Genomic DNA, 24,787 nt, shown 5'->3' on the forward strand with positions numbered 1-24,787 from the left:
TATTTGAGTTTCTTTTTATAACTTCCTGTATTTTATTTGTCATCTGTGTGCACATGCATGCATGCAAGTATGTGTGTATGTGTGAGTGTGTGTGTGTGTGTTTGGGTGCGTGCGTTTGGGTGTGTGTGTGTGTGAGCGTGCATGCCCTCTCTCTCTCTCTCTCTCTCTCTCTCTCTCTCTCTCTCTCTCTCTCTTTCTCTCTCTCTCTCTCTCTCTCTTTCTACAAATCTTCCAAAATCCCAGCATCCTAGTCAAAATGAAAGAGTAGTAATCACAATCACACCATTACAACACGGTATTAAGTATTACAGTTTATTCATAGTATCTACAGTAAAACAAAGCATAGCGGTTCACGGATGGACGTCTGTACACACTGTTTTTAACGATGAGATCTCTCTTTTCGCCATACTGGGCATCATAGGAACATGTCAGCGAAGTAGTCATCAAATTCCTCTTCCCTGAAACAATTGAATATGAATGTTTTCAGACGAGAAAAAATGCGGACAACAAACAGACAGGCAAACGAACAAACAGACAGAGTGCAACACATTAATAACAATATCATTACACCCCCGAAAACACAGAGGTTTATCTAATGTTTTAATCTTTATCTGTCTTGGAATGTCTTTCTGTTTTAGTGAGCCAAATTTTCAGATTTGTAAATAAATAATTCTAAAGTTTTTCTTCTTGTTGTTCTTGTTCTTCTATATAAGTGTACAACTGCAATATGTAAAATCTCATGGGTGCAACAATAACAAACAAACAAAAATTAACACTAACAAAAAGCACACACACACACACACACACACACACATACACACACACACACACACAAAAGGTCGGCAAAGGGGAAGCAACCTACCTCGACTTTTCTTCTGCAATTTTGGCAGGTCCGCTCCACACATTGCCATCATCATTGTGAGCATCTGTGTCCCCAGGCTTGCCTCCCTTGCCTGACGTTTCTGCTTGTGATTCTCCGTCATCTTCTGCAAAACATGTGAAGACACACAAATCTGTTAAAGAAGAAAATCAAACTATGGCAAGTTCTTCAGCCACATAGTATAAGTTTTCTCTTGAATTTGTGCCTTTTTACATTTAGACAAGTTTTGACTAAATGTTTTAACATAGAGGGGGGAATCGAGACGAGGGTCGTGATGTATGTGTGTGTGTGTGTGTGTGTGTGTGTGTGTGTGTGTCTGTGTCTGTGTGTCTGTGTGTGTAGAGCGATTCAGAGTAAACTACTGGACCGATCTTTATGAAATTTTTCATGAGAGTTCCTGGGTATGATATCCCCAGACGTTTTTTTCAGTTTTTCGATAAATGTCTTTGATGACGTCATATCCGGCATTTTGTAAAAGTTGAGGCGGAACTGTCACACCCTCATTTTTCAATCAAATTGAATGAAAATTTGGCCAAGCAATCTTCGACGAAGGCCGGACTTTGGGATTGCATTTCAGCTTGGAGGCTTAAAAATTAATTAATGACTTTGGTCATTAAAAATCTGAAAATTGTAATTAAGAATATTTTTTTATAAAACGATCCAAAATTACGTTTATCATATTCTTCATCATTTTCTGATTGCAAAAACATATAAATATGTTATATTCGGATTAAAAACAAGCTCTGAAAATTAAAAATATAAAAATTATGATTAAAATTAAATTTCCGAAATCGATTTAAAAACAATTTCATCTTATTCCTTGTCCGTTCCTGATTCCAAAAACATATAGATATGATATGTTTGGATTAAAAACACGTTGAGAGAGTTAAAAAGAATAGAGATATAGAAAAGCGGGCTATCCTCCTCAGTGCAACCGCTACCGCGCTTTTCTGGATTGTTAATTTCACTGCCTTTGCCACGAGCGGTGGACAGACGATGCTACGAGTGTACGGTCTTGCGGAAAAAATGCAATGCGTTCAGTTTCATTCTGTGAGTTCGACTGAGCTTGACTAAATGTTGTATTTTCGCCTTACGCGACTTGTTTGTTTTACAATATAAACCATAGCTGTACTGTGAAATGATTGCAATACAATATTCTATAGCTTGTTTTATGATTCCTGTACCATGATGCATTTCATGAAACACATTTTTTTCTAAACCTACCTACTAAAAAATAAATAAATGTCTGTATCCCTCTTGGGGAAAAAAATTAAATAAAAATTAAATAATTTGTAAACCAAAATAAAATGGTAAAAATTAGACACGTATAATATACAAATGTATCTAGTCATGCCACGATTGACAAAGTTCCATCTGCTTCATTATTTAGCCATGTTTTGCAGCGCTTTGCAAAGATTATTATATTCTTGAACAAATAAACCGTCCCCTGATAACAACTTTAGTCAAAACTGAATTAGAAACTCATCCCCATTTTAAAGCCCTCAAATTTGCAAGAGTCAAATAACCAAAACCAAACTAAAATAACCCAAAACAAACCAGACAATTAAACAATCAGTCAAACCAAGTGACCAACAAAGAATAACATGAACAAAAAAAAGAAAAAGAACAAATACTTTATTGTCTGTCTTTACAAAACAGAAATTTAAATTTGAGCCTGCCTGACAATTACAAAACGATAGTGCACAAAGACATATAAATACATGTATAAGATAATATAAACATAAGATTAAACGTTGCGCATCATTATTCAATACAGTGTAAAAATATCAGTACTCCTCAGTTAAAATATTTATAAATAGATAAAAGAGTTGACAACTCCATAGACACATTAATTTATTCATTCGACAATTAATAAACAAACACATAATATGATTAAACAATTAATCAATCAATTAATCACATAATCTCAGATTCTTATTCTTTAGTCCAAATACCTTTTCTCCCTTTCTTGTGTTTCTTGTGCTTCTTTTGTTTCTTCTCCTTGTGTTTGTCTTTCTTCGTGTTTGGTGGAACCACTTCCTTCTTTCTGCAACAGCAAAGTACAGTAATTGTTGTGAACATCTAGCATTTTCTACAACAACAAATTACAAAATTTGGCACTGTCTATAAACAACATCAATATGAAAGAAAAGTCAATGGTCTGTGATGTCAATTTCAGGTCCTATCTTGAAAAAAAGATAGGTTCATTCATTTCAATAAACCACAGCCACAGGCAGATTAAAACTAAGGGATGCAACAACCACAACTTCAACTTACTGCACGGCAACATAAAACTGGCGTTGTTACAAAATGCCAGAAAAGTTATGATGTGCAGAGAAAGAGAAAAAGAAGAACTTACTTATGATGATAGTTCAGTTTGTAGGAACAGTCAGGGCAGAGACCTGAACATTGAAATAAAGCTAAACATTTTGAAGAAAAAACACTTTTCAACAGAACAATGACGGTGCTTGAAGAATGAATCGCAAAAAAAGAAACAAGAATTAAAAGCTTCCACAACAAGATTATGCTTGTTTTTGGGTTTGTTTGTTTTTTTGGTTTTTTTTGGGGGGGTGTGACCTACATTCCAGTCTGTAATCATCCCCCCATCCACACACCCACCCAAACACATCATATCCAACCACCACACACACACACACCCAAACACATATCCAACCACCACACACACATGCACACACACACACACATCATATCCAACCACCACACACCCAAACACATCATATCCAACCACCGCACACACACACCCAAACACATCATATCCAACCACCGCACACACACACCCAAACACATCATATCCAACCACCACACACACACACACACACACAGTAACACACCCAAACACATCATATCCACCCACCAACCCAAAACACATCATATCCACCCACCAACCCCAAACACATCATATCCACCCACCAACCCAAAACACATCATATCCACCCACCAACCCCAAACACATCATATCCACCCACCAACCCCAACACATCACATCCACCCACCAACCCAAAACACATCATATCCACCCACCAACCCCAACACATCACATCCAACCAACACACACACACACACATACAAAGGACAGCCATATGCCATGTTATAAGGTCTTTTTTCTATGTAAACTTACGTAGCTTGACCAGTGCATTCTTCTTCTCTCCATGCTCCACGTAAGCAAAGTTGACTTCCCAGCTACGCAGTCCCTCTGTTTCTTCGCATTTCTTGCAGCCGCACACAAACTGACCTGCATCAGATATTAATACACTCAAAACAAAAGTGTCCCCACGCAGAACAAAACAGCAAGAAAAACGTTGCTGAACTTCTTATCTACCAAGTGGCTGGCTTGCATTGGATTACACACTCAAAACAATATTCTTGCCACATAAAAATAATCAACAACAAAATGAAGCAACCAACAGCAACAGCTTTTTCTTTGTTTGATTTGTCTGTTGATCAGATTTTCAGTCAGTAAGAATTAAATCTGACACTTCATAAAACACTTAGTCAGTACAATTGTGCAACAGTAAAATCACTGCATTTTTTTTCTTTACAAGGAACAAGTTTGGAAATAATACCAAGACCAACAACAACAAAAATGTTAAACAAGAAGAGCAAACGCTCGATCGAGTCACTTTCGCAGTTCTGAATATTATATGAGGCATCAGATGGACAGGAAGAAATTGCTATTCACAACACAATGAGTCACGTTCACATAAAATTTGAGCCCGGTCACTTTTATAGTTTCCGAGAAAAGCCCAACGTTAAGTTGTGTGTTGCCGAACAGAAAAGGCTAGTTATCTCCCTTGTTTTTCTGATAACGTTCGTAAAAGGCTACAGATGTAAATACTTTGATGTAAAGAATAATCCTACAAAGTTTCAATCACATCCGATGAACTTTGTCAAAGATATAAAATGTCTAATTTTTCCTTTGACGCTGACCTGTGACCTTGAAAAAGGTCAAAGGTCAACGAAACCATCGTTAAAGTGTAGAGGTCATTGGAGGTCACGACTAAACAAAATATGAGCCCGATCGCTTTGATAGTTTCCGAGAAAAGTCCAACGTTAAGGTGGTGTCTACGGACGGCCGGCCAGACGGCCGGCCGGACGGCCGGCCGTAGACTAACACTGACCGATTACATAGAGTCACATTTTCTCAAGTGACTCAAAAAGGATGAAAGTAGCTCTTTACTGTTCATTGAAATGGAAATAATTGTCATCAATTGTACAAAAAGAAAATGATAGAAAACAGGTTCTCAAAGTAGTAGAAGTAACACTATTTTTTTTTAAACCTTGACTGCTGATTTTTTTCTGAGAAAATAGTCTTCAGGGGAGGCAATCATCTTGCCAAAATTTAAAGGGCCATATACAGTGGTTGTTTCTCTTATCAGAGTATTGATTTTTTGTAGCCTACCTTTCCCATCAACAACTTCTTTTTCTGTCCTCCATCTCATCCCCACCTGGAAGAGAAATACAACATTTAAAATTGTATGCGTAGATTGTATTTAGTCAATGTTATTGTTCTGTACACTACATGATAAAATATATTTTGAAAGCTTTGGAAACATCTTTCACAAACCATCAAGGGAGTGATTGTGAACGCTGTGTGTGTGTGTGTGTGTGTGTGTGTGTGTGTGTTTGAGTGCATGTGTCAGTGTGCATATGTCGGTGTGTGTCTGCGTGAGACTGTGTGCTATGTGCATGTGTGCATATTTGCAGGTGCATGTGTGTGCCTGAAATGTTGAATCAGAGAAATTAATACACAACATAAGCAGAAATTATCTCACTTTTACATCCAACTGTTTAATCAAAATTACAATTCAACATCTAACTTTGCTTTGACAAACTTTTCATACTTGACAGACCTTGTTTTCTTTGTATCTGCTGAGGTCTGCCAGACAGTACTCTTTGAACAGCTTGTCATAATACTTTTTTGCCATCCTTTTTTCCCTGAGAAAAGAACAGGATATGATTATAATGAAGATGATAACAATTTTCGAAAAATTGGCACTGCTGTTTGTTTATGGCAGCCATCATTTTGAAATGTTTAGGCCAACAACAAAAAAGTCAACGTTTACAATTCCCGGACCGACCTTTTGTCTCCCTCCCAACTTCCTTCAAATTTTTTTTAATAGCAAAGGACAAAAATTGATTGAACAGACTTTACAAGATAAGTTTAAATCTTCTCTGATATCCATCTGACATTGCTGATGTAATGTAAAACAGTTTACCAAGTAAAAAAAGTATGAGGTAACTTCGACTTAAGGTAAGTCTCGTCCAACTTCCATTTACCTTATACGGTTGTGGATTGGATAATAATTACATGAGATGAGACCTATCCCATAAACCCATTTTGTGACACGCAATTTGATCTGCGAAAAATGTGTACTCTGCACAGAAGTCAGACAGGGTGTAAAGATTTGGTGTGCATCTCAGTGAACGGATGCTCACATCCTTGGTAAAAGCAGGAAGGACCTATGTTGCATTGCAAACTTGTCTCCAAGAAAAAGAAGGGACCTTTAACTTTTAATCAATAGAACTGCAATTGCATGTAATATTCAGGGGAGACAATACATGTAGTTGTAATGTTTAGTACGGCTAAATTGGGTTCAGTCATGAACGCAGAACTTCATCAAAGAAAATTCCTTGCCATTGTAATTAAAGACGTGGCAGCTTAAACTTCTTTTTTTCGGTTTTTTTTTCTCATCTTTACACCTGTTCCTTGTCCCGTTGTGCTCTCACACCGCTCCGTCCCTGCACTCACTGCTCCAACCACCTCTGAATTTCGTTCCGCTGCCAGACTTGTCGATTTTACAGACGCTCCAGGGGGGGATGTCGGGTCGCTGCGGTAGGCTACCCTCGGAAGATGACACTGCACTTCTGCTGAGTCACTTCGACGGTGTTCAGTACTGGGTCTGTCCCGAGCTAACGGACGCAGCCCACTACCTACTATGCCCCCTACTAACGACATTGACTTTTAAGTCGCGGAGCCAGACTGAGTGAGCGTCCCCTCCAGAGAGCAAACCGCCACCACGTCCCTCCGTCGACACCCCAGAACGTCACACGTTGAAGACTAACAGCAGAACTACTATTCAGGGAAGGATCGAACAGGAACACTGAGACCAAGGTCACCATGAGAGCTCCGGGCATGAAGGGCCACAAGAGCAAGGACAATTTTATATTTTGGATGATTAATGAGATGAGGATGATTATAATGATGATGCTTTGGATTTCCAATTTTTGGTTTAAGACTACGTGACAGGGCAGCACTCTACGCTTACTGTCATAATATATCCTGGCATCAACCAGGCCCGAGAACTGCTGCACCTGCGGTGTTGGTCAGGTATACAAAACCTGAGCACCCTCAAAGTCGCATTGAATGACACTCGGCTGTGTGATCCCAGCCTTCCCATAGGAACCATAGCACTTCCACTCTGGGTAGGAGCCGACCGTAGCCCGAAAACCCCACATGACCCTGATGGGATTCAAACCCATGACCTCCCGGCCCGCAGCCCGATGCGCTAACCACTGCGCTACGGGGGCCGGTGCAGCTTAAACTTCTAACGTGCATGAAAAGTATACAATTAGCGTTGTTATCTCACCAGTTTTCTTCACTTTCATCATCTTCATCCCAAAGAAATCGGTGGTTTTCTTTGACCACATCCATGTCATTCTTGTCTTTGGAGCTAGAAAAGAGTTGACATTTAATTAAACTATCAAATCAAATGTAAAGTACATCAGGACAAAATGAATACATGTACATTCATTTACCTTTCCAGGCTTTATGTACATGTACATTTTCACTCAACACTTAAAAAGACCATGCATGTGTACACACACACACACACACACACACACACACACACACACAATAAAATATTGCATTAAAGATCATAAACCAAAACAACCAAAAAACTATTTACGTGTCTCTTTTAAAGTCCTTCATACTCCCACCATAAAACACCATGTAACTGTTCACAAACTGCCTGTGGCGATCAAACTGAAAATGTATGTCAAGGAATAAGCATTTAGACACAGTCATGGGTCAAAACTAAGTAAATGCATCCCTGTTCAGCCCAGTTCAACCAGGGGAGAAAAATAAAATCTAGAACAATCCATCAAAAATTCTTGAAGTTGAAGTCCTGCCATTATGAACAGATGAGAAAAAGTTCCTGAAATAAGAAGTACAAAAAGGAGTGCAGCACTGTATTTACCAATATCAGGAGAGGAAAATCCTTTCTTTCTTTATTTGGTGTTTAACGTCGTTTTCAACCACGAAGGTTATATCGCGACGGGGAAAGGGGGGAGATGGGATAGAGCCACTTGTCAATTGTTTCTTGTTCACAAAAGCACTAATCAAAAATTTGCTCCAGGGGCTTGCAACGTAGTACAATGTATTACCTTACTGGGAGAATGCAAGTTTCCAGTACAAAGGACTTAACATTTCTTACATACAGCTTGACTAAAATCTTTACAAAAATTGACTATATTCTATACAAGAAACACTTAACAAGGGTAAAAAGAGAAACAGAATCCGTTAGTCGCCTCTTACGACATGCTGGGGAGCATCGGGTAAATTCTTCCCCCTAACCCGCGGGGGGTAGGAAAATCCTTATGCATGGAATGCAAACGTGTTTTCAGGAATGCTTTTGCTTGTACATTGTATACTAGAAAATATGTGCATGTATACATATTTATGCAAAGCTTCATTCTGGAATAAATTCAATCAACGAATCTTAGGCGAGGGAGACAAAAGGATCAGTGGTGGCGCCAGTATCTTTTCAAATCGGTACACACACTTTTATGAAGCAAAGTGTCCAGAAAAAAAAGGTAGGCTGGTCATTGGAACCAGTAAGCGTCCAACTCAGAGTACTGCTTTTGTTGTTTTACCAGCGAAAAAACCCCGGTAGTTCTAAAATTCAACCGGTAGGTTATACCGGCAGCCAATTATATTCCGGTATTTTCTCATTTCAACCGGTAAAACACTGGTAATTACTGGTTAACGCCAATACTGAAAGGATACGGACTATAATTATCCATTATGATTAAATCAAGGATAAGGATATGTAATATATAGTCGTTTGGGAAAGGGAGCTCCCATACAGTATGGCGCTACCCAATTTAAAAGAAAAAAATTCTGCATGCGTGTGTTCATGTTTTGAAGCCCTGAGACTTTGGCTGTAAACTCAATTAAGTCCTCCATGTACTAAGTACTCACAGTAGAACTATCATTTCTATAACTTACAATTTAAAGACGACCAAAAATATCAAAGAAAGAAATCTAAAAGGCCATGATGTAAAGGATACTGCGTCCATTGTCAGGTAATGCAGTCGGTGGATTCTGCCTTCTTCCCTGAAAAACAATAATAAAATAACATTAAAAAATCTAAAAATACATGCAGCGTTATTCCACAAGTGAACGAGTCCACAACATTATTTTGCTCACAGTCAAACATAACAGTCTCTTAAAGAAAATGTCATTGGGCAGTCTCAGGCTGTATAATTTGTATGTCTCATAGTCATGGTCCAAAACAAAGACCATTACGTCGAGATAGTACTGAATATTGTGTTCAATTTAGAATTAAACACGTATTCTAATAACTAACCTTTCTTGTTTCAATTCACAGTACTAACAGAGTAAACTTGAGCCCTGTATGACTCTCAATAGTTCTGAAGTACAGTATACATACAGAGCTGCACCCTTTAGTTTATTGCAAAGGTTAAATTTTGTGTAGCACCTGAGGTCAAAATTAGTAACATTTCTTTTTAAATGCACATCATCTAGTCCGCAATGTATAACGCTGAAATCCATCACACAAATTATAAGCGCCCCTGGTATACCCATATATATTTGACGTAGTGACATTTCATGGTCAAGATGTTGATTTTTTCTGCAGAGCTTACTATAGGGGGAGCTGTTGGACATTGCTTGCACAAAACCGCATACCAATTTCTTGTTGTCAATATTATTTAGCAACAGTTTCTGTTGTTGTAGTTGTTTTAATCTTACGAGTTGCTTCTATAGCGTAGCAATGGGTGCAGCATGCTACGCCGAACATGTACTAGTACTCCACTTCTAGTTGGAAATTCTGAGTATACACATCATAATCTCCTATTGACTAAAAGCGCAGACGAAATTGCCTAGTCTCTTTCCTTCTGTTGATAAAATGTGGGGACAAACAAAATGTTCAGACAGACAACCATAAACCAAGCAAAAGCAAAAACAAATACCAACAAAGTTTCTCAAAAATGATCTCTGGGTTATGCTGCATGTGCGCGCACACAAACACTGAAACAAAATGTTAGACTTACTTTGTATACTGCTCTTCCAATTCTTGGGACTTTGGCACCCCATCAGTCCGCGTCTTTTTCTTTGGCAGCAAGCTTTCATACTGGACCCTTAAAAAAGACTATGGGCATAAGAAACTTATACATGTACCAATGAATACATTATTAGTAGTAAAGTGGAATCCCGGCCCTAATTTCCAAAAATTAGAAAAATAGCAGGTCTTTAAAAAGGGAATCTTAAAAGGGAGGTAACAAAGAACATGGTTTTAAAATGGGGGAGGGTGTCTTCACAGGGGGTTCAACTGCACTTGTATACAATAACTGACAAATGAAAAAAGTTACCAGACAAAATGGTATTAGTACATGTACTATTAGTATTACACACACACACACACACACATGTATACACCCACACACACACACCAGCTAGCTAAATCCAAGTACAATGTACACTACATTATCAATTGTAAAAAAAAAAATTCAAAGCCCACTGAAGACAAAATACTTCTTCTTTTTCTTCTTCTTCTTCTTCTTCTTCAAATACTGAGGAAATCCCTCTACAGGGCAATTATCCTCATTTGATTTTCTTACTTCCGTTTCCTTTGTTCCGCATCTGAATCAAACTCAGAACTGTATCCCGCCGCAGCTATCTGCAAAACAGCACAAATAGTTGATAGTTTCAGATTCCGATTCAGTTGTCATGTAACATTGATCACAAAAATCACTCCAGTTAAAAGTCTTGAATCTTTCTAGTCTTCCTATGTTTATCAATAACTACATGTGTAGATGATTGTGTGTGTGTGTGTGTGTGTGTTCGGTGTGTGTGTGTGTGTGTGTGTGTGTGTGTGTGTGTGTGTGTGTGTGTGTGTGTGTGTGTGTGTGTGTGTGTGTGTGTGTGTGTGTCTGTGTGTCTGGACCTGGTAAGGGTACGTTGCAGGAGCCAGTATTGGCTATCGTCGCAACTGGAGAATGTTCGTGGTACTGGTGGTGAATCCTCTGAATGTCATTGGTCGGATTCTTCTACACCTTGTAGTTGCTGGTGTCAGGAAGTCTTTAGGGGGAAGGGCAGGGATCAGACCATCAGCGATTTTGGGGAGTAGGCTGATGCGTTGTTGGCTGCGTCGTTCTTCCAGCGGGGGAAGATTTAGGGTGTTTAGCATGTCAGTTACACAGCCTGGGTTCCTGGACTTGTAGTCTTTTGTGATGAACCGGGCTGACTGCCGCTGAATTCGTTCCAGTCTGTCTACATCCTCCTTGTAGTATGGGTCCCATACTGTTGCTGCATACTCTAGCTTGGATCTTATGAGGGAGATGTACGCTAGGCGTCTGCATTCCTGAGGGCAATTCCAAAGGTTTCGGCGTAAGAAGCCCACCATTGATCCAGCTTTCTTGCAAGTGTTGTTGATGTGGGTTGCCCATTTCACGTCGGTTGACAGCTGTAATCCGAGGTATGGACTCTGCTGAACTTGCTGGAGGGGGATTCCATCCAGGGTGTAGAGGTAGTGGGACTTCTGTTTGATAGATAGGATGGTGCATTTCGAGGCGTTGAAACGCATGCCCCATTTGTTCGCCCACATGCACCTCTAGTTGCTGGAGGTCCTTTTGGAGATCGAGGTGGTCCTGGAAGCTGTTGATCTCACGGTAGAGTAAGCAGTCATCCGCAAATAGTCGTACTTTTGATTTGACGGACTCAGGCATGTCGTTCAGATGACACAGGAAAAGAAAAGGGCACAGCACTGTGTGTGTGTGTCACAGTGTGTGTGTGCGTGTGCATGTGTGTGAGTGTGTGTGTGCGTGAGTAAAAGTTTGCAAAACAAAACAAAAGAACATACAGAAGGTACAATGACACTGATTAGTATACCTCTGTGAAGTCGATTCTTTCAGCCATGTTTGTAAGAACAACAATGAGAGTACCGTCCCTTGTTTGTCTTTCTACACAAATCTAAACAAATTTAGATAGAAGAAATTGACATTTGCCTTTTCTGAATTTTTTAATTTAAGGAATTAAAAATCTTTCCAGATAAACAACATTGAAATACAACGTCAGGTTATTGCTGTCTGTTATTGGGACAAGAAATCTTCCTTCTTTTAAATAGAAAATGTATTTTGGTAATTAGACAAATCATTCTCAAAATGGCTGCGCCCATGGTGAAAGTGCCAGGTGGGCTTGTTTGTGTGTGAATGCACGTTTGCATGTTGTGTAGGAGTTGTCGTTTGAGGATGTGTGTGTGTATGTGTGCGTGTGTGTGTGTGTGTGTGTGTGTGTGTGTGTGTGTGTGTGTGTGTGTTTGTGTTTCCCGGTTTTACATGGATTGGCATGTTTCATGTGTTTTCATCAAAATTATGTCTTACACTTGCAGCTATAGGGAGGACGTCAGCCGGCTTTGTTTATCTCACACAAACTTAATACTGACTATTCCCCTCTCCTCCAAAGTGCTGCTGATCGAACTTTGTACTATGTATTCCCCCCTTGGATTCTAATTGGGGATGATAAATGGTATTTTGACTTTGAAATTAGCTTCAACGCAAAATATGTCTTTTCTTATTCACTAATTCAAGAGACGTAACCGCTCGGTGCGTTTTCGAATAAATCGAATTTGGGTTAACATCGATCGAATTACATCACAAATCTGCTTCAGTTGCAAGATCTTTATATGCTTTTCTCCCTCAAGATAATTGTAACACTTGAAATTGACGGCGATACATTCGGTCTGAAGTTAGTTTTGGCTGACACCTGGCTGACGTCCTCCCGATAGCTGCATGTAAGTCTTACTGAGTGAGAGAAAGAGAAAGGTGAGAGAGTTGCTGTCAATGTTCATCTCTCTCTCTCTATATATATATATATATGCGTGATTTTGCTGATCAAGTGCATCTAGTATTCTTAATCTTACTTTTGTTATTTGCTTGAGTTGATTTGTTTCTAATTCTATACTTTCTGTACCTGCAGGACAGCGACTTGCTCGAAAGGATGAGACAACAAAACCAGGAACAGGCACATATGAACAGAACGGCTTTATCTACTCCAGCCTGGCAGGTTGCGTTCAAAAAGAAACATCGTCTGATGGCAGTGTATGTTAATATTTCCATCCGATACATTTTGAAACATTCACTTATACTTATAAATTGTGTATTTACAGTGGAACCTCCCTTTTAGGACCCCCCAATTTAAGATGATCTCCTTTTTAAGACCTTGCTTTTTCATTTTTCTGTTCATAACCGTTGTAAATTTTCCTCCAATTTAAGACTTCCATCTGGTTTTCTCAGATTTTTGGAGATCTTAAAAGTGTGGTTCCAGTTTTCCACTGTAGTTTCAGAGAGAGGAAGAAAGAGTATGATCTGATCTATTTGAGTATTTGTGTATGCATATTGCTGCAGTGACCTAATTTTACTTACTTACTTACTGCCCGTTATGCCGGTTGGCATGTTGGGCAGCATGACCTAATTTTGCCTCTTAAACCTTTGGCAGAAAAGAACCTGAACGCTTGTGTTTTTCATACTGACATGTGACCAACACTTGTATGAATAACTCTTCTCAAGAAAGGTAACTGTCAATTCTCTTGTTAGGTGTGCCGTTAGCTATAAAGCATGCAGGTGCTTCAGACCAAACTAATAACGTGTGACCTGCTCTACGTCTTGTCTTATTAATTGTTATATCCGGTGCCCCCTTTCGTCCTCTTTGGTCACTGTTTATGACAGCATTGATGATTGCTTGTACATTATTGAGTCACACTTTGACCTCTAGTGAGGAGCAGAGTCTACATCAAGCAAATGTGCACTAGTTGTTTCTCCTCATTTAGCAAGCCCTCCCATTTGTACGTCAAATGATATTTTTCCAGGTTCAAATATCAGTGATAACCGATGTGCAACAAACTGTGGTACCCTCAGTTGAAGCCATTGTCACAGCCAGAGTAAGTATCATCAGCATACTGTAATTTTGAAATATTCATTTTTTTTTTAACTTGTTTGGTTAAAGGCTGACATAGTCCTATTTAATTAGTTTAATTACTTCCAGGGCTTTTCCCATCGTTGCGGGGATGTATAAATTAAGCTTCCTGCAAAGTTTTAGGTTTGAAGTCCTTACCAATTACAAGAAATAATTAATTCTTTATTGCATTGTTTAGCAACAGTTCTCCAGGACTTGGGCTATTTTTAGACCGTTGACGTCACTTCGTGACGTTTCGTAAACCAAAGATGGCGTTTGAGACTGTTCTGTTTACATTCAACACTATCACAGGGGCGGACGAGGGGGGGGGGGGGGGGGTGCAGGTCCAGCAACAAACAAAACAAAAAAATCAAGTCTTTTGTGATTTTAAATGGAAATTGTGAATTTGGAAAGCTGATTCTATGACCATTTCTAAGTTCAAATGCCACCGGATGGCACCATTTTGCTTCTTAGGGAAAAAACATTTTCCGGGGGGGCATGCCCCCGGACCCCCCTAGCAAATTCGGGCGCTTCGCGCCCATCACATTCACTTTCAATTCAAAGTGCACCCCCCCTTACAAAGCAACTGATCCGCCCCTGGATCAACACCACTTTGCAATACTGAAATAATTTGTTCTGTGTTCGAAAGCTACAGCCAATCGTTATTATATCCCCTTAGGTACAGTTTTATAACAGTATTGGCACATTTAAACAATATGAATTAATTTATGAACGCTACGAATATGGCAGCCTTTAATTATTTTTTCTGTTTTCTTTTTTCATGTTCTTTGTTTGTTTGGGGGTTATTGTTGTTGTTTTTAGAGCATTAGTAGTGGTGATGCTTTGGGGCTCCGTTGAATAATGTAACATCTTTTATTCAATACATTTTGTATCATATTTCCAAATTAGGAAAGAGCAGGCAACAAAATAAACAGTATTCCCACTCCCCTTGAAGACCACGTTTTCTCTGATTTTCTGTTTGAAACATCTGTTTGACTTTCACTTTGACCCTTACACTGGTGCAATTCTGTAACACATGTTACACAGCCACGGGTGAATCAACAGAGAGAAAAATAAAGAAAAATGGTCATATAGGTTTTCGCATCCATGGGAGGTCATCGGAACCGACCAAACAGACTGAGCCAGTAGCGCGACATATGTTGTGACAACCAGGTGACAGTATGCGTAAAGTAGCGCGACATGTGTCGCGACAACCAGCCTAAGGGTTAAGACTCCTCTCTCTCAAGACCCTGTTTTTAATTTTGTGGCTGTGTTAAAATGGGGGTGGGTGAATGAGGACAGCTGTATTATAAAATCAATAATGAGCAATGTACCGATAGAACATTGGATTTACCTTCTTTGAACCAAGTGACAAAAGTTCATATTTAGGCGGGCAGCCGACACAACAAAGTAGTGCATGGTTGTGCGCGTTCAATCGTAACAACTAAAAGGAATTTTAACCATAATCGATTGATACTTAAGGCTGGAGTACACTTTGGAGGCCCAATTTCAAAGTGATTAGGTAGTTTTAAAAGTTACTTTTTCTGTTAGTTCAATGTTTGCTTTATCAGGAAAATACAAAATATAAAGGGCTTAACGCGCAAAATTTTAAGATAACGACTGAAGTTTAAGCATAGGTATCAGATTTTTTCACGCAAACACTACTGAATAAGTTGCAATATTGTATTGTGAAAATGTAAACAAAATAACAATCAGATGATCACAAACTGAAGAAGAGAAATAGGGAAGCAAAATAGAACATTAAACGTAGTGATTTTACTTGTGAATTCGGAAAAAAAATCCTTTTGTATCCATTTTGAAGCTCAATTTGAAGCATGGAACACCAACAAACATTGATTAAAAGTTTTAAAGTGATTACAGTGTTCAGAAATAGTGTTAGATACCAAGTTGAGTTATCCCTCTTTACCAATTTAAAAAAAAATACACCCCTTAACGCGCAAAATTTTGAACTGTGATGCTTTTACTACCCCCACCCCCTTCCCATTTGTCAGAAAAGAGTGCATATTATCTTTCAAATAGAAAAGCAGGGTAGTCAGATGATCAAAAACTTAAGAAGAGAAAGAGGGAAGCAAAATAGAACATCCAACATAATGATTTAACATGTGAATTATGAGAAAACTATTTTTTTTACCCATTTGTGAAGCTTAATTTGAAACTTGGAACACAGACAAACATATATTAAAAGTGTTAAAGTGATTACAGTGTTCAGAAATAGTGTTAGATACCAAGTTGAGTTATCCCTCTTTACCACTGTTAAAAGAAATACACCTCTTGTCGCGCAAAATCTTGAACTGTGATACTTTTACTTCCCCCACCCCCTACCCATTTTTTCAGAAAAGAGTGCATAATTATTATCTACCAAATAGAAAAGCAGGGTAGTCAGATGATCAAAAACTGAAGAACAGAAATAGGGAAGCAAAATAGAACATCCAACATAGTGATTTAACTGGTGAATTCTAAAAAAAACCCACTTTTTTTACTCATTTTATTAGCTTAATTTAAAGATGGAACTGAAGACAGAAAAAAAAAATTAAAAGTGCTAAAGTGGTTACAGTGTTCAGAAATAGTGTTTGATACCAAGTTGAGTTATCCCTCTTCATCACAGTTAAAAAAAACACACCTCTTGTCGCGCAAAATCTTGAACTGTAATGCTTTTACTACCCCCACCCCCTACCCATTTTTCAGAAAAGAGTGCATATTATCTTTCAAATAGAAAAGCAGGGTAGTCAGATGATCAAAAACTTAAAGAAGAGAAAGAGGGAAGCAAAATAGAACATCCAACATAATGATTTAACTTGTGAATTATTAAAAAACCATTTTTTTAACCCATTTTTGAAGCTTAATTTGAAACTTGGAACACAGACAAACATAAATTAAAAGTGTTAAAGTGATTACAGTGTTCAGAAATAGTGTTAGATACCAAGTTGAGTTATCCCTCTTTACCAATTTTTTAAAAAAAACACCTCTTAACGCGCAAAATTTTGAACTGTGTTGCTTTTACTACCCCCACCCCCTTACCATTTTTCAGAAAGGAGTGCATATTATCTTTCAAATAGAAAAGCAGGGTAGTCAGATGATCAAAAACTTAAGAAGAGAAAGAGGGAAGCAAAATAGAACATCCAACATAATGATTTAACATGTGAATTATGAGAAAACTATTTTTTTACCCATTTTTGAAGCTTAATTTAAAACTTGGAACACAAACAAACATAAATTAAAAGTGTTAAAGTGATTACAGTGTTCAGAAATAGTGTTAGATACCAAGTTGAGTTATTCCTCTTTACCACTGTTAAAAGAAATACACCTCTTGTCGCGCAAAATCTTGAACTGTGATACTTTTACTTCCCCCACCCCCTACCCATTTTTTCAGAAAAGAGTGCATATTATCTACCAAATAGAAAAGCAGGGTAGTAAGATGATCAAAAACTGAAGAACAGAAATAGGGAAGCAAAATAGAACATCCAACATAGTGATTTAACTGGTGAATTCTGAAAAAACCCCACTTTTTTACTCATTTTATTAGCTGAATTTTAAAGCTTGGAAGACAGAGAGAAAAAAAATGAAAGTGCTAAAGTGGTTACAGTGTTCAGAAATAGTGTTTGGTACCAAGTTGAGTTATCCCTCTTCATCACAGTTAAAAGAAACACACCTCTTGTCGCACAAAATCTTGAACTGTGATGCTTTTACTACCCCCACCCCCTACCCATTTTTAAGAAAAGAGTGCATATTATCTTCCAAATAGAAAAGCAAGGTAGTCAGATGATCAAAAACTTCAGAACAGAAATAGGGAAGCAAAATAGAACATCCAACATAGTGATTTAACTGGTGAATTCAGAAAAAAACCCAATTTTTTACTCATTTTATATGCTGAATTTAAAGCTTGGAAGACAGACAAAAAATTTAAAAGTGCTTCAGTAGTTACAGTGTTCAGAAATAGTGTTAGATACAAAGTTGAGTTATTCCTCTTCATCACAGTTGAAAGAAACACACCTCTTGTCGCGCAAAATCTTGAACTGTGATGCTTTTACTACCCCCACCCCCTACCCATTTTTCAGAAAAGAGTGCATATTATCTTCCAAATAGAAAAGCAAGGTAGTCAGATGATCAAAAACTTTAGAACAGAAAGAGGGAAGCAAAAAACAACATCCAACAGAGTGATTTAACTGGTGAATTCAGAAAACACACACTGTTTTACTCATTTTATAAGCTGAATTTAAAGCTTGGAAGACAGAACAAATAAATTAAAAGTGCTAAAGGGGTTACAGTGTTCAGAACTAGTGTTAGATACCAAGTTGAGTTATCCCTCTTCATCACAGTTAAAAGAAACACACCTCTTGTCGCACAAAATTTTATACTGTGATGCTTTTACTACCCCCACCCCCAACCCATTTTTCAGAAAAGAGTGCATATTATCTTCCAAATAGAAAAGCAAGGTAATCAGATGATCAAAAACTTAAGAAGATAAATAGGGAAGCAAAATAGAATATCCAAAATAGTGATTTAACTGTAGATTTCAGAAGAAAAAAACCCTTTTTTTAAAATCATTTTTGAAGCTGAATTAGAAGTTTGGAAGACAGAAAAAAAAGAAGAAAAAAAGTGCTAAAGTGGTTACAGTGTTCAGAAATAGTGTTAGATACCAAGTTGAGTTTTTGCTCTTTATAAAAGAAACACACCTCTTGTCGCGCAAAATCTTGAACTGTGATCCTTTTACTACCCCCGCCCTCTACCTATTTGAACAGAAAAGAGTGCATAATTTGTATTCTCTTCCAATTAGAAAAATAAGTAAAAGCAACTGGACATTTTTAAAATACATCTTTTCTGTCAGTCGAAGGATTGCTTAGTCCATTAAAAACAAACAGACACCCATTTTAAGAAAAAGTTAACATGATAATTGATATATCAGACTTTTTTTTATGCAATTACTACTGAAGATTCCAGACCAGGTAAAACAATCATTTTATATCCTTTGTCACATTTTTTTTTTATATAAATCTATCTATAGCGAGTCTTGTCTCTTTGTGTCATTTAGTTATTTTCAAGAATTCTATCCTGGCAACAACAACAACAAAAACACCTACCTACCTACCCTATTTTTTTTAGCCATGTTAATAGAAACAGACAATTTATTTGTTTTGGCCTAAAGATCTTGAAACATTTGTTTTAATAGAGAAATAACAAGTACAGCCATTAGCTGTGTCACTCGAATTTCTTTGTCAGGCTGAAACTTAGCTGTTGCGTTGGTGTCTGCTGTGTGTATCTGGGTCCAAAGCAACTTTCACATTCTCATCTACACACTCACGTTACACATATATACAATTCCACCCACAGAGGCGTTCGGGGATGGGGGTCTCGCACTCGGGCGAATCACACCACAAAATACAAAGTATAACGTACACAGATTTTACTATTGAACCAAAAAGCAAATTAAAACATGAATAAATCAATCAAGCAAAACTTCCACACAATGACACACTCACTCTCGGTTCACACTGCGCTCTGGGCGTGCACACTTGGCAGCACGTATACCGTTCCGGCACCGTTTGTCTTCCTGCAAGTCCAGCATAGGCACACGATTGTCCAAGAATCACAATAATCCTCGTGAATGTCACAGCAGGCATAGTAGAAAAGTCCAAAAGGGTGCGTTGATGGTGGTAATCCGGTGTACACACACACACACACACACACACACACACACACACACACACACACACACACACACACACACACTCCGGTTTGGTAAGTTACCTGATAAATAATGTAGCCTGTGGATTTAACGGGGAGACTGGTCAGACAGGAAGAGCATTTCACATTTCCGATGTTCAGCGATAAACTTGTTTTCTTCGAGAGTTCGATCTTCGTGCGATTCTGGCGCGTTGTCACCAAGAACGTAAAAAAAACCCCAGGATATCATCATGATGCCTCTCTACAAAAACCAGGCAGTCTAGGAACTCTTCATCTAAAGTCAGTCAATTAGCCCCTCAACACAATCCTCATCTTGTCCCATAGTGATTTCTGCCGCCAAAGAACGTGTGGTTCTTAACTCACAAGACGGATTTGTCGTCTTCCATTGCGAAATTCAGATCTACCCCAACTACGTGCATTGATCTGAGCAATAAAATGTAGATGCGATAATCTGCAAACATCTCTTCAACACAATCTACATCTTGTCCCATCGTGATTTCTGTCAGCAAAGAACATGTGGTTCTCAACTCACAAGACCGATTTGTCATCTTTCAGAAATTCAGATCTGCCCCAAGTACGTGCAATAAAATGTAGAAGCGATAATCTGAAAAAAAATCTTTTCGCGTGAACGCTGCCACGTTGTCATCAGTCCGATGTCTTTTATCCAGAGCAGGGATGAACACACTTTTTCATCAGTAGTTTGTTATGTTTATCCGCAGACTGCTTTCCATTACTTGTCGTCTGTTTTAGCTTGACTCGTGGGGTTCTTCAGCCAGGCAAAAAGTGCTTGTTTACTGACACGTTCTCACGCACGACATGTCGTAAATGCAAGTTCTAACGATTGTTTTTTATTGCACTGATAGAGAATGTCGATATTTGTAAACGTCTGCCATTTCCTAATGTTTATTTCATTATTTTGCATACGGATATGGCTAGTAAGTGGATAATCTGTTACGACACGAAACGCGTTCTAAATCCGGGAAGGGAGGCTACTCCAACGTAGAAGGGAGGCTACTCCAACACACTTTCCAAAGTGTGCTCCAGCCTTAAATGTTATTTGTATTTTTGACCAAAATACATGTAAGACATTTTACACAGATCTCGACAGTCAATGTTCACCTCAACCGCTAGCGTGGTCTCGGAGGAACACTGACTGTCTCAATCTGTGTAAAATGTAATATTTTGGTCAAAAATATAAATAATGTATGATATAAGTACAGTATAAGATAATTTTCTGTTGTTGTAGAATCCATGTTTCATTATGTGTCATGATACCAGCGTAATAATAGACCTATGTGTATGTCTTACAGTCTTCTGCCTTTGTTTCTTTGTTGTTGAAGATAACAAATGTGACACCTCGATTCTGCAAGTGTTCCATTTTGACTGTTGGCAAGATACCATTGAAGGAGCCATTCAGAGGCATGATAAGGTGGGTTTTAAGAGTTTCTGGTATATGTTGCAAAGTTCATCCTCTTACACAGTATTAAACGCTTTTTTTCACTAATGTAAACTGTCAGTCATCATTCAAATGTGTGATGTGTAGACTAGAGCTAGGAACTAATAGAAGGGCTCTAAAAAATGCAGAACATGAACATTATGCAATAGGTCCTCTCATTAAAGTAATACAGTAAAGTTTAGCATCTCCTTGGAGAGATTTCTGCTGTTTAGTCCAACACACAAGGTTACACAAAGAGGTACAGAGGCATCTTTTACTCTATTTGTTATTGCAGGCAGAAACAGACAGGGAAATCGCTTGAAAATGGTAAATACGAAAGATGTGCTGCGAACTACCAGTGATGAGTCGTGACGTTATATTTTCCCGAACATTCTGGAAAGTTGCAAACTTTGCAACTTTTTGAGGTTTGAGATGTATTGGACAGAAACAATAACACACCAGGAAGGGCGGGACTTTTCAAAGTCATCTCAAACCTCAAAATCTCAAACCTTTCTTTTGCTTTTGGAGTACATTGTATTGTTTGATGCATCATGTGAGTATCTTCTTCTTCTTCTTCTTCTTCTGCATTCGTGGGCTGAAACTCCCACGTACACTCGTGTTTTTTGCACGAGTGGAATTTTACGTGTATGACCGTTTTTTACCCCGCCATTTAGGCAGCCATACGCCGTTTTCGGAGGAAGCATGCTGGGTATTGTCGTGTTTCTATAACCCACCGAACTCTGACATGGATTACAGGGTCTTTTTTGTGCGCACTTGGTCTTGTGCTTGCGTGTACACACAGGGGTGTTCGGACACCGAGGAGAGTCTGCACACAAAGTTGACTCTGAGAAATAAATCTCTCGCCGAACGTGGGGACGAACTTACACTGACAGCGGCCAACTGGATACAAATCCAGCGCGCTACCGACTGAGCTACATCCCCGCCCATGTGAGTATCTAATACAATGTTTGCAAAAAGTAACAACTTCTATTGCTGTCATTTCAGAAAAGAAGATGTGCGTGCTACAGAGAAGGACAAGGTGGAAACCTACAAATGTTTTCGACCTGGAGACATTGTTGTGGCAAGAGTAGTATCCTTGACTGAGACTTTTATAGCTGCCTGTTTTAAGCATAGATGTCTTTTTCTTCTTGTATCATCATCACCATCATCACCACCATCTTAATCATTTTTTTGGTTGCTTTGTGTGTTTGTTTATCTGAAGGACAGATTATAAGAAAAGGCACAGCCTTAAATCTTTATCCTTTTTAGATAAAATTCAGTTCAGTGTATCTGGGTTTAATTGTCCCTTTGTCTCCTGGTACATGGGAAGTAACTGTCATTTCAAACATGTAAAAAAAATAATAGTGAAAGTAACCACAGTGCGGTTATCCGTGGGAAGCCGGTAGAAACAGACACCGAAATGTGTCATGAGTAACATTTTGTGTGGGGGGCATTTCAAAGAAAAGCGGCTGATAGCGGGCGACCATGAATCATCTTTTGTCTAATTTGCTCATTGAGATCAACCCTTGAACACTTTTCTTAACTGTGTGAAGCTCTCATTGGGAGATTCCCAGTCCTATCTCCTAACTACAGCTGAAAATGAGCTTGGTGTTGTCATAGCAACAAGTGAAGCAGGTAAGATGTGCATGGGTTTTGGTTTGCACTCTTTGGTGTGCTGGAACTTTTTTTTTGTATTGGCTTTTGTGTGCAAATGTTGTACATGTACCAGGAAAGATTTTTTGTTTGTTATTGTCAGAAAAGAGAATTGTCAATCTTGCTAGATTTTATTGCATTTGACAGGTTGTTATTTCTTAACAAAATAAAGCTACTATGCTGGGAACATTTGGGTTTTCTTTTTTATGAAATTTTTATGGAAATACATGTAAAAAAAAAAGTTGTTTTTCATATATCAAAATAAAGCTACCTCACTGCCATTACAGCTACGTTTTGTTGGTTGCCGTGACCAGTTGACGTTTTTGTGTTTGATGTACAGTGGAGCCCTCCTTGTAAGACCTCCAATCTAAAATCTGGTCTTAAAAATGAGGGAGCATCAAACTGGGGGTAGTCTTCTTCTTCTGCGTTCGTGGGCTGAAACTCCCACGTACACTCGTGTTTTTTGCACGAGTGGAATTTTACGTGTATGACCGTTTTTTACCCCGCCATTTAGGCAGCCATACGCCGTTTTTGGAGGAAGCATGCTGGGTATTTTCGTGTTTCTATAACCCACCGAACTCTGACATGGATTACAGGATCTTTTTCGTGCGCACTTGGTCTTGTGCTTGCGTGTACACACGGGGTGTTCGGACACCGAGGAGAGTCGGCACACAAAGTTGACTCTGAGAAATAAATCTCTCGCCGAACGTGGGGACGAACTCACGCTGACTGAGGCCAACTGGATACAAATCCAGCGCGCTACCGACTGAGCTACATTCCTGTCGGGGGGTAGTCTTAAAACAGAGGTAGTCTTAAAACAGGTTACATTTGCTGAAACTGTTAAGAGAACAGCGCTGAAAGTCCACAAAATGGGGCACCGGCCTTTGGCTAGTACTTTTCATAATTTACTAGCCAGAAAGCAAATTGTACTTGCCAAACCAACCATTTGTTTCAGCAACTTTAAGTCGCATTTTGCAAGTAGATTAACATTTCTACTCATCATTTACATGTTTCTACTCGCAATGGCGGGTAAAATACTCGCCACTTTCAGGCCTGGAGAAGGTGTCAGAAAACCTGTTCTAATTATGGAGGGATTTTTAAAATGGAGGGTCTTAAAACTGAGGCTTAAGTGTATCTGTAAAATCTGGCTGAATGTTAACTTCACATTGTTGCAGGAGCGTCTTTGGTGCCGATCAGCTGGTGCAAGATGCAGTGTCCTCGCACCTTAGCCGAAGAGTTCCGCAAAGTGGCCAGAGTGCAGCAAGAGTTTCTTCAGTACACAGATACCTAGCACATATCGTTTGCATGATCATCATGTTCTTGAACAATTGTATTGTTGTTTTAATAAATGTTTTGTAATACATTAAGTGTGAGATGTTAGGGTGATATATTTTGTGTCATTATTTTTTTTAAGGGCACCACGTTTTAGAGTTTAATGGGGTATTGATGCAAAGCATTTGTTTGGGTTGCCTCTTAGATCAATAAGCAAACAAAGAGGCACACATTTTGACTTTTTTTTAGAAAGAGAAGCAAATTCTCTTTTCCTGGGAAATAATGTAAGCAGAAGTTTACACAAAAAAATAAGGCAGTCATAAAGAAAATGTTGCAAGCAACACACGTCTACTCAGTCTCGGAGGAAACCTGCTTTTGTAAAATGAACACAGAGAAAACACAGAAGCAAAACAAAACAAGTACAACAGAGTCTTCCCCAATTGTTCATAAAGCTCACAAAACAACAGATAGCTGTTTGGTTGGTAGAAAAAAAATGCTGATACATGCACTGTATAAAATAAGAACATTACTGAAATGTTGGCATGCTTACTTGTACCCTGGGAGCTGATAAGGAGACACACCAAGTACCCTTTGCTGTTTGAGGAAAATATCTTCTTCTTCTTCTTTC

At 38.6% G+C, this 24,787-nt stretch overlaps 2 protein-coding genes across 2 annotated transcripts; one reads left to right on the forward strand and one right to left on the reverse strand.

The window, feature by feature from the left end:
* Positions 1 to 298: 298 nt before the first annotated feature.
* Positions 299 to 12,128, reverse strand: LOC138982134 (protein FRA10AC1 homolog). Its single transcript, XM_070355352.1, has 13 exons — positions 12,036 to 12,128; positions 10,766 to 10,824; positions 10,199 to 10,285; positions 9,194 to 9,239; positions 7,810 to 7,886; positions 7,489 to 7,572; positions 5,752 to 5,836; positions 5,301 to 5,346; positions 4,020 to 4,133; positions 3,240 to 3,282; positions 2,836 to 2,927; positions 863 to 986; positions 299 to 458 (listed from the first exon to the last, which is right to left on the reverse strand). The coding sequence occupies exons 1-13, from the start codon at positions 12,060 to 12,062 to the stop codon at positions 416 to 418; spliced, it is 927 nt and encodes a 308-aa protein (XP_070211453.1). The 5' UTR covers positions 12,063 to 12,128; the 3' UTR covers positions 299 to 415.
* A 169-nt stretch (positions 12,129 to 12,297) lies between these two features.
* Positions 12,298 to 24,250, forward strand: LOC138982136 (exosome complex component CSL4-like). Its single transcript, XM_070355355.1, has 7 exons — positions 12,298 to 12,335; positions 13,122 to 13,243; positions 14,011 to 14,082; positions 21,140 to 21,228; positions 22,240 to 22,324; positions 22,788 to 22,869; positions 24,063 to 24,250. Exons 1-7 carry the CDS (start codon positions 12,308 to 12,310, stop codon positions 24,176 to 24,178), a joined length of 594 nt encoding a protein of 197 aa, XP_070211456.1. The 5' UTR covers positions 12,298 to 12,307; the 3' UTR covers positions 24,179 to 24,250.
* Positions 24,251 to 24,787: the final 537 nt, after the last annotated feature.

This window comes from Littorina saxatilis, linkage group LG12 (assembly GCF_037325665.1).
Source record: "Littorina saxatilis isolate snail1 linkage group LG12, US_GU_Lsax_2.0, whole genome shotgun sequence".
Lineage (NCBI taxonomy): Eukaryota > Metazoa > Mollusca > Gastropoda > Littorinimorpha > Littorinidae > Littorina > Littorina saxatilis.

Excerpts from the sequence above, each read along its gene's own strand:
- LOC138982134 (XM_070355352.1), bottom strand. The coding sequence starts at position 12,062 with ATGGCTGAAAGAATCGACTTCACAGAG. Across the intron at positions 5,837-7,488 it reads GATGAAAGTGAAGAAAACTG|GGAAAAAAGGATGGCAAAAA; the intron begins GTGAGATAACAA and ends TTCTTTTCTCAG. Across the intron at positions 3,283-4,019 it reads GAATGCACTGGTCAAGCTAC|GTCTCTGCCCTGACTGTTCC; the intron begins GTAAGTTTACAT and ends TTCAATGTTCAG.
- LOC138982136 (XM_070355355.1), top strand. The coding sequence starts at position 12,308 with ATGGCTGCGCCCATGGTGAAAGTGCCAG. Across the intron at positions 12,336-13,121 it reads GCCCATGGTGAAAGTGCCAG|GACAGCGACTTGCTCGAAAG; the intron begins GTGGGCTTGTTT and ends CTGTACCTGCAG. Across the intron at positions 21,229-22,239 it reads CCATTCAGAGGCATGATAAG|AAAAGAAGATGTGCGTGCTA; the intron begins GTGGGTTTTAAG and ends CTGTCATTTCAG.